At 42.6% G+C, this 10300-nt stretch overlaps 1 protein-coding gene across 1 annotated transcript in view; it reads right to left on the bottom strand.

The window, feature by feature from the left end:
• The window catches only part of TMEFF1 (transmembrane protein with EGF like and two follistatin like domains 1), a 55663-nt gene extending 45917 nt beyond the window's left edge, over positions 1 to 9746 (bottom strand). Inside the window, exons 1-3 of the mRNA XM_009276681.2 lie at positions 9713 to 9746; positions 9262 to 9371; positions 4593 to 4722 (exon numbers count right to left, since the gene is read on the bottom strand). Of these exons, the coding sequence (XP_009274956.1) occupies positions 4593 to 4722; positions 9262 to 9371; positions 9713 to 9746 (274 nt within the window). The remainder of the gene's footprint in view (positions 1 to 4592; positions 4723 to 9261; positions 9372 to 9712) is intronic.
• Positions 9747 to 10300: the final 554 nt, after the last annotated feature.

Raw genomic sequence — 10300 nt, 5'->3', positions numbered from 1 at the left:
CCCCGCGCCGCCCCACGCCACGCCACGCCACGCCACGCCACGCCACGCCACGCCATGCTGGCAGCAGCAGCTCAGCCCTCCTCCTGCTGGGTTTGTATCCCCACCCTCCAGGAGCAGGGCTGACTGCTAGCAATTACCCTTGATTTTGATATGCCAGCAGGAACTTTTGGGGAGGAATGCTGACAAGCCTAATTGCCAGTAGCTGCAAGGCCTCTGGCTGCTGGAGATAGGCTTTTAACCTCCGCCTTGCCAGGCTGTGTGTAGGGAATGTCTATTTGCTTTGACATCTTCAGGTGAAAGGCATCTGCTACCACATCATCCTGGTAGCCATTTCCTGCTTAATTATGCCATGCGGGGAAAAAAAAAAAAAGTACAGGATATTAAATCCTGGCATGTGTTGATGAGGTATGTCTGGGTATGCCTTGTTCTTTCTTCCAAAACATTTCCTAATAACTGAAGGGTGACACTGTGCTGTCGCAAACCCTCCTCGCAGGCTGGACAGGAAAGCTCCTGCACTGAGCTGAATGCGGGAGTAAGGGTCTCGGTCAGCTCTCAGAATGAACGTATGTTTTTATAGCAGGTTTTCAGGTTTGTTATGGCTTTCTTGCTAGTGCATAAAGAGTTATTTTCACACTTTCTTAATCTAGAATTGAGTTGCCTAGCATTTCTTCCTTAACTCCCTCGAAAGGATTAAACTGAGGTTATTATATTTCTTTTCAGGACAATGTGTGCATCTAATTGTGCTTCACTGTAAGCCTCCCACAAAAAAACCACTTACTGTAAAAACCTGTGCATTCAAATTCAGGGTAAGAGTTTGATTGCTTCAGACTGAAGGACACTAAGTTAAAGCCACTCTTCAGAGAATCATTCCTTAAAACAGAGCTACAGTGTTTGTTTCTAGTTCTGCAAATAGCTTTTCTTTTAGCGTTAGAAATCCCAGTAGAAAAAGCAATGGACCGTGCCTTCCAAATATATACAGTACACTGAGAATATATAAGTACAATATATCAAGTACTGCATCATTGTGTTGTTACATTTTCATGTGCACATAATATAAATCTGACAGCAGTAAAAATCGTGGCTCTGTGTGCGGGCTAACACGAACACATTCTTAGACATGAATCGTAAAGGTCTATTTCTTATTTACTAAATTAATTTATTTTATTTAAACTAATAAAAGACAATAAATTCACCAACAGAAGGACGCAGAAGAAATCAAGGGACTTGGTGACACTCCTCCTCAATGCTCTGAGCACCCTAACTGCCCTCTCTTCCTGGTTTCTTAAATCTGTTTAGCAAGCCAGTTCAGGATAATCTCCAGTAGAGGATGGCATAACATGAGTGAATTTCAATGTAATGTCACCCTTTATGAACTGATAAAGGTTTCAGGTCAGCAGCAAGACCGCCGATGCTGTGAGCCTGGCAGGAGTCCGGGTGTAGGTATTGCCATCTCCCCATGCGCTGCTGGATGGTCCCATCTCTGCATTTGGTTGTGGGCTGAACTGCAAACAGGGAACCGATAAGTGTGAGAAATAAAAAACAAAAGGAAAAGGCTGGGACAGTGCTCTGATCTTGTTCATAACATAATCCCTCAGAGCAAGGAGGAGAAGCTGTGGAAGGTGGGAAGTACTACCAGCAGGGCCTTTGCTTCGCAGCCCTGTTCGTCTCCACCCAGTCACAGACAAGGTGATTGCTTCTTTATGAATGCCAAAGGCCAGGTTAGGCGTAGGCAAAAATTCTATACAGTTTGATTTGACCCATCGTTTCTGAATGGTATATTAAGGTATTAGGCAAAGAGAACACTAAAGCTGCATTTCACTCATTTTCCTAGTTTCTCTGCATTTTGCAACATGGGGCTACGTGCATTGGCTGCAACCCACAGACCCTCATCAGCCACAGCTTGTGCCAGGGGTAATTAGGCATAGAAACACCTCTGTAAACCTGGTATTTTGAAAAAAAACCACCGATGTCCCTTCATTGAAAAATAGGCTTTGATAATGTTAAGACCTGTATATGCAGTCCTAAAAACTTCAGCCATACATTCTCTTACCTTTCTCTAAAACACCATTTTTAATGTAAAAACTTGCATTTTGTTCATTCCTAAAGCACCTATGATTGACTTTTTTTTAAATGCTGCTTATTTTAGGATCTTGCAACTCTGACAGCACTCGGACAAAGGAAATTATGCTGTTAAATCACCCATGACTGTAAATTTTAATCAAAATGTTACCTGCCAAGAAACAGGTCTGACTAAATCACTCAGTATAGTCTGTTTCAGTGCCATAGCTTCAGAAGGTATCAATCCCTAGCAAACGGGAAGTATTTAAGTGTTGTATGAGGTTCAGAAGTCTGACGTACTTCAAATATTAAATAGTTGTTACCACACTATGGGGGAATTTCACCCTACTGTCTCGGGTGCGTCCCGGATGAAGCTTTGCTTTGAAAAACCGAAACTCTGATAGGAAACTGGTGAATCCATACTCAGCTCCCAGTGACGTCCCAGAACAAAGCATTTTCATAGCAAATTCGAAAGCACCCGCTGAAAATGAATGGGGGTCTGTAAAGGATTTTTTAATTTGGGCATTTGATTCTCAACATACATGTGTTACAGGTCAAGAGTACAAATATATTGACTTCTCGATGACCAGGGCATGGACAGGTTCCAGAGGATGGCTTTTATCATCCAATATTTTCACATCAGCCGGAGCACGTCAGACACTCGGGGTCGCAGGTACGGTTCTGGTAGAGCCCCGCTGAAGTGCTTTAAATTGCGCCAGTGTAAATGCAGTAGGCAGCCTGAATTGCATCCTCAGTTTTGGAAATGTGTTCTCAGTACTTTCTGATCAATTGTGTCTCAGCACGTGTCTTGATCTATTACACTAAGTGCTAAAAAGTATGCTGTGTTTCCTGGGTTTTATGTAGGACTTAAAGAAAAGAAGAGGGAGGTAAAAAAAAAAATCCCAGACTAGCTGAGTAATGTAGTAATTAGCTGCAAGCAACCTGAGACTGAGAAGAATCAATTTTTCATTTCAAAATGTCTTTTTCTTAGTAGGGTAGAATGCATATAAAAATAATCACTTTTTTTTGTTGTTCCTGAAACATTATCCTAGTATTTTATTTTAGTGAGGGAAAGAAATTTTCATGTTGTGAGTCTATTTCTTAAAATAATTTGAGCATGAAATAAAAAAAAATATTTACTTATACATCCTCCATTCAAACCTTCGTACTTCTTGGGTGTTGTTATAGGCATATGTGAGTGCTCCAAAACTGTAATGCATTTTTTTTCCTATTTCTGCAGCATCTGGAGGTAATTTACAGGTGGGAAATTGAGAAAGAAGGTATGTTCAGTCATCTGCCTGAGGTATGCTGGAATTACGCGGCTGAGCTGGGCACAAAACGCAGGTTTCCTTCAGTTCTAGGACCAACGTCATAGATCGTTTTGGACCTTGGTCAACAACCCCAAATCTCAGTATAGGTCTGTGCTGCAGTCAATGGCATTAGAGCAGCTCGTGTAAAACACAGCCACGCTGCATTTAAATGAGGTAGCTCTGGGCCTGGCAGCAGCAGCAAGGAACTTGGCCTAGGTACACTGCCCAAATATTTACCCTAATTTCCAGATAGGCTGTTGCAGCTACCAGGGAGTTCCAGGCTGCTACCTCTAAATTGTCATCGATAACTAGACTAGAGAATGTAAAGCTAGCTGGGAGTGTGCACCTGACCTGTAATCATGCTTTTGGCTGCCATACAGATGTAACCTTGCTTAGGCTATTCCCAGTAACTATTGTGTATCAAAAGATGAGGGATGTCCCACAACTTAAATTTTTTTGTGTGTTATTTATGTACCAAAGAATGCAGTTGTTGATGGTACTGAGTCATTTAATTTAATTCTGAGAAAGCCAGCCACGTGTCTGGTCTCACCAGCACTGAATCTGTCCAGAGGTTCAGAAGCCTCTGCTGGCTAAAGTTTCTGTGTCCAAGAGCATGTTGCATATTCAAGACAGCGAAAGCCCGTCCCATGTATCTTAAGTGTGTGGAAAATCTGTGTTTTAAGTTTGTGGAAAGACAGAAAAGGCTAGTCCGTTAGAAATGCGAGGTACAATGATTTTGTAAGTGTTATGCATACCTTTGATGTAATGACCCAAAGTGAAATTAGTCAAAGACGATGCCTTGGATACAGGCAGGGTGGCAGTCAGGATGATCAGTGTCACTTGCTGGGTGTCACGCTAATTCTGTACATCCAAAAAATGAGTCCTAAAGAAATGACTAATTTGGAGTCTGCGCCAAATTTGTTGTAAGCCTTTTGATGAATATATCAAGGCTCCTCTATACACACAACAGAAGCATTCACAAACTATTTTCTCAGATAAAGTATTTTTACTTTTAATGTTTATTTATTAACTTGTTAGCATATCAGAAGATCTATCAGGTTTCTTCTCTGTAACTATATTCCATTGCTAAAGAGGACTTGGAGTTTCCACATTGTCTCATTCTAGGAAAAGCACGGAAATTAAAATCTCTGGAATTAAGGGCAAAGCTAAAGAGCTAACCATATAACATCATTCATTAGTGACACAAAATGATGTTTTACATACCAGAATAACAAGGTCCTCTTGATACCACTGTTATCTCTTTCTGATGCTTGCAAGCAGCTCTCCTGAGGAAGCATTCATTTTGGTAAGTGTCTCCATTTGATCCACAAACAGGAATGTAGTTTGTGTGACACTGAAAAAGAAATTAAGTAACTCAGTCATAAAAAATCATGTGATTAATCTCAACTGCATATTAATATACAGGAAGATAGTTGTGTAAATATGAATTACTAGCAGTAACTTATAACGCCGTTCACTAAAGGAAGATTTAAAATATATTAGTTTCTCAATATCACTGTGTATTCCTTTCAGATCACTGAAATAATAGTCCAACTCTGTATGGGCTGAACATAGGAATTCAGTAGGAAAGATTAAAAGAACAAAATAACTACAGTGGGACTCAGTAATGGCTAGAGGGAATATGACAAACATCTAGAAGTATTTGAAGGATAAACACACTGAGAAAGGAGAAAACTTCTTCAAGATTATACAAGAATGTATGACTAAGCACAGTGGGATGAAACTGAGCAAAGGAAAATTTAAGGTGAACAGTGCTTAAGGGGAGATTTGCTAATTTTTTGATCGTAGAGAGGTCTTTCAGGGGAGGTGGAAAACAATGACCATCCCCATTAAACTCCTGAGCATCATGAGTCTGTTTTACTTGGTCAACAACTATAATAATGCTTTTGTATTACTATACTGAAAAATTTTGATCTTAAAGTCAGTAGCATTGGTACATTTAATAAAAAGAAAGAAGAAAGGAAAACTTATCATTCGGAATGGCTTTGGCAGGAGCAGCCTGTATTTTGCTATTTTCTTACATTCTAAGCAAGACGGATTATATAACCCTTGCGTGTATAATGTGTATTAAAATGCTGGGAAACACACTGAGACCACCAATGCACCTAACACCTGCGAGTGCTGCACCGCTCCCTGCTGAACTGGAGATCCAAACCCCGCTTCACTGCGTGGAAAAGGAGACGTTGCCCTGTTTGGGGCTGCAATGGTAACTATAACTCCAGACACCTTTTGCATCTTTAAAACCCTAAGGCAAAAAAACCCAAACAACAAAAAGAAATGAAGAAAGACACAGACTAGCCACCAAATTATTAACCATATATAGTGTATGATTAAACTGGTATAGTTCAACCAGTGAGAGTTCACACAGAAATAGCAGCAGTAGTTAAGCTAAACTGCCCCAAAAGGACAAGAGTCTCTTCTCCAAATTCCAAATGACAGTCTCTGCCACAACAGTTTCTTTGTGCTTTGGCATACACAAACCTGAAAATACTCAATTTTTAAAACATAATTTTGAAGCTAATTAGCCTTCCTCCTTTGTCATCCTGCCATAGATGACCAACTGAGAACGAACTAAGCATGCACGGACAGAAATAAACCATGCTGCCAGCTCTGAAAACGATTTATAACAGTTTTGTAATACTTTCCCATAGTGAGTAGCTCTCAGACATTCAACTACAACCGTCAGTCCTATCATATCTCACACTGAGCAGTCACTTCTAGGGAATAATTAAACAGGGGGGAACAATACTTTCCAATAGATAATTCTCTATTCAATCTTAAAGTTGCTGTGTGATGTTTTAAAGTTGCAGGTTTCTGTCCTGAGGATAGAAAATGAGAGGCAAAGTGATTTCTTTTTTACAGTTTGGTAAGCCTTTAGTGATACAGTACAGTGCAGCCAAAAGTTCTCACGTAAACGTCCTTTAGGAGTAGAGCTGTTTTCTTGTGAGGAAATCCTCTAATAGCTCCAATGACCAAAAGGGAGAGCATCTCTCCATGGACAGGATCTGCTCTGCACAGCGTCCTGTGGGAAAATCCATCCAGGCTCCATCCGATGTTGCATGATTGCAGGGTGCCCAGCATCTGAAGGGACGTAAGGTCTACTCGCTATCTATATTCCTTCTCCTATTCTGTCTTATTAAAGCAGTTATCTTATTAAACCATTTGTTGTCAAGCCTTCCTTATTGAGATCGAAAAGAGCCCCGTGCCGGCTCTCTCTCACCTCCCCCCGCCAGTCCCTAACACACTCACTAGGCGTTGATCACGTTTTAATTTAGGTTTTGTGAAACACCATCCAAATTACAGCAAAAGACCTTTCCGAAAGTTTGGTGAATTTGTGTTATCCTCCACCTCCGCTGTAATAAAAAGGGAGTTATCCTTTTTCCCGACTAGGCCTGCAGAAAGTCAGGATATCATTAAGGTCACTGCAAGCAGAGCCCAGTTGAATCCTTCAGCACCTCTCCTACGGTCTAATTTGTAAATTTGATGCTGGGGAATCAAACTTCGGTATCTTGCTTTATGTTAGGTGACTTGGCAAGACACAGAAAGCCTACAAGGTGTTCAGAGAGGTCGTGGCCCGCAGAGCTCTTGCTGCCATGACATTATAGCTGTTTCAGTGACAGCGCTGAAATCTGGCAGCCAGTCATCTCCAAAGGGGATCCTAGGAGGAAAAACTATGACTTATTAATATTTAAAGAAGACCAAACAGTTAAGAAACGCTGCCAGGCTGGGGGTGGCAGCAGATAAGGAGGAGGAGGAAGGAGTGGCGAGAACAGAAATCTCTATGCATTTTCCCGAATCCGAGGGATGGTTTGTGCCAGCCTTAGCCTTAGTTCAGGGGCGGCTGTGAATAGCCGTGCCCTTCTGTTCCCCAAAACGCCCCGCTGTCAGGCAGCCAGGGCTGTAGCCTCACACCCGGCGGCAGTCCCCCTCCAGCAGGAAAATCCTCACCTGACCAGCACCGGGACCTGACACTATTTTAATTAAGCAACTCTCTCACTAGAGTGCATTTTTCTAAAACCTGCTGTTTTAAGAGCGTGAGAAATGCCTTGCTGGATCGGACCGGGGTCCATTTATCCACGTGCTCTGTCCCACCTGTGGGGAATAGGAAACGCACTTCAGGGAGAACAAGCTGGTACCCCCACCTCTTCCTTGCAGCGTGTGTTCAGCTGAACCACTGTACACAAATTTGCCTAATTCCTTTTCAAAGCGTTGCAGTGCCTGCAAAAAAAATTACCTAGCTACCAGATAGTCTTGCATGTAGAAAACCTAACAGTTTGGGCTGGGTGTTTGTTGCCTGGGATATTTTGGTGGTGCTAATTGCAGATGAATAATTAAGGTTGAGAGTTACAGGAAGAATTCAACCTGCTATGTCTGAAAAATACAATACCTTCTCCTCATCCTTAGCCTTCTTTCCTTAAATTTTTCAAGATGTACCAGTAAAGTTATAATTAGCTTAAAAATAATATTAGTTTTAAAAATGCGTTCTTTAAGACAAAGTATCTTTTTTAGTCCTCATGACCTGAATATTAGGAAGTCGTAAAATTTACCACCTACAGAAAATAAATGAAACCTTTGCTTAGCCTAGGGTTGAATTTCTTTTCCTTTTTTTTAAATCATTACTGGGTTTTGATCTTACTATTTTTCATAAATAAAAGTTACAGACAGAGTGAAGGCTGATCAATAAACCTCTTCTCCTAAGAATTTTTCCTCCCTTTAAAAGGCAGTCGGATCCCACTGTTCTTATGGGACGTAAGCTGCGGGATGCCCTCAGCATAGGTACCCACCTGAACGACACCACATCAAAAGCCAGCTCTGAAACACTGGAATCCAAAACCCGTGTAAGATCCCGTACACACTGTTGCTATTCTGGTTCCCCTTGATTTATTATTTATTGGAAACAGAACACACGATTATTTTTAAAACACTGACAGATAGCCCACTCCAGGGTTGGTTGATAACACTGCCACCTCTTCCGGTTTTACCAGGAGTCTCAAAATATTTGATACATTTGTCCTGGCTATAAATGGTAAAAACAAAGAACCTCAGTATTCTCTTTTCTTTAAAAAGTGGGGGGTGGGAGGGGAGGAAGGATCACCATAACAGTTATAAAAACTGTAAACTAAAGGCTCAAAAACCGACGAAGCAAATTGAACTTGCTATTTACGACTTTTTAAAAGTTCAGAGGATATTTTTTTGATCAAATTTCCATACTTTTTTTTTCCTGAGTGGGACTAATTCACTGTTTTCATTCATAAACTTTATGATCACTGGTGATCCTGTTATCATCTGATTTTCAAAATGCCTTAAGAACTTCCAGGGTCTAATGTACCACATTTGGCCACCAGCAGAGCGGGAAAGAATCCTCCAAATACTGGGTATTAGAGTAAGCAATCCATAGTAAGTACTGCATTTAGATTATAAAGCTTCATCTGGTGTGTGTGACAACGCTTGGATGCCCCGCTCCTGGTCACCTCCCCTCCCATCTCGAGTCTCGGGGCAGGATGAGGCAAGGTGGGGAGGCAGAGAGCGGGTGTCACCGGGCGCTCCCCACCTCTGCTTGTGCCGGTCGCGGGGGCTGTGGGTGCCCGGCACGTGGTGGCCCTCCGTTCTTCCCCACGTCGGTCTGTGCTGCTGGCCGACTTACCAAAACCGTGCGGGGAGCTAACGTGATGCTACACTCTCCACTTGTTCCCTGAGCACACCCTGGTGAAGTTCAGTCACATACCACCCCAATCAGTGCCATTAAAAAGGAGCCCATGGTTGGACTATATAAGCCTGTTGATGAGCGAAATTTTTAAAGTGGTGATTCTACAAATACTTCAATATACCTGAAAGATTGGTCAGAACAAACAAAAAGGTGAGCAGCCCTTACCTGGAACTGACACGCACATTTCAAGCCGTCGCCCTCTTCCTTGCACACTCCTCCATATTTACATGACGATTCATCACACACTCTTACGTCGGATTCCCTTACATTTAACTCTGCGAAAAAAATAGAAAAAGAAAAGAAATTGTAAAATGAGTAATTCTGGGGACTGTCTTGTCCTCAAGCCCACTGAGCCCCCCCGCTGCCTTACCCCCATACAGAAATTAAAGGAAAAAGCCAGAGCTCTTCCCCGGGCTGCCCTGCGTCGGCTCCGCCCTGCTCCCCAGAGGCAGCTTTGCCTGGTTGGCACAGTGGCTGTGGCTAAACGCCGCTTCACCACGCAAACAGATACAGAGCAGGCGCGTGTTTACACCGCCCAAATTCCCTTCCATGTCCCCCCTGCCCGGGATGCCCCCGGGGATGCCCCCAGTACAAAACCTTCCTCTGCAGAAGTTACGCCTAGCAGGAGTCAGGATCTTTACACGAGCCATAGCCCGTGTTTCTCACCCGCTACCTCTTTTTGCCTTACTCGCCACAAAGGTCCTTGGAACAGGCTGCCCAGGGAAGTTGTGGAGTCCCCATCCCTGGAAGTATTTAAAAGACGTGTAGATGAGGCGCTTAGGGACATGGTTTAGTGGGCATGGTGGTGTTGGGTCAACGGTTGGACTCGATGATCTTAAAGGTCTTTTCCAACCTTAATGATTCTATGATTCTAAGAAGAAGAAAAGCTAAAACATCAGAATTTCTCTGCCCAGTTTTCCAGTCTCCGCCTTGCCCACACTGTCATCCTTCAGACTAAAAATAAACCGAAGTGTGTTCAAACTATTATAATTTGCTTGCACTGTAGGAGCCAGAGTAATGAACCAGAGCCCTCTGTCTTAGCTGCTGCATAAAAATATGGAGCGCAAATGCAGCTCCTGCCTCAGTAAGCCTGCAGCAGAGGTACAGCTGGCAAGAGGGAAACCAAGGGGCTGTACACACCAACTGCACAGGCAATAGCTCCAACACAAAAGTCGCTTTTAAGCTTCAAGCTTTTTTGGGCATC

Source organism: Aptenodytes forsteri, unplaced genomic scaffold, assembly GCF_000699145.1.
Source record: "Aptenodytes forsteri isolate BGI_AS27 unplaced genomic scaffold, ASM69914v1 Scaffold97, whole genome shotgun sequence".
Taxonomy (NCBI): Eukaryota; Metazoa; Chordata; class Aves; order Sphenisciformes; family Spheniscidae; genus Aptenodytes; species Aptenodytes forsteri.
The sequence above is the reverse complement of the archived record's forward strand: the minus strand, read 5'-3'. Positions and strand labels throughout refer to the sequence as shown.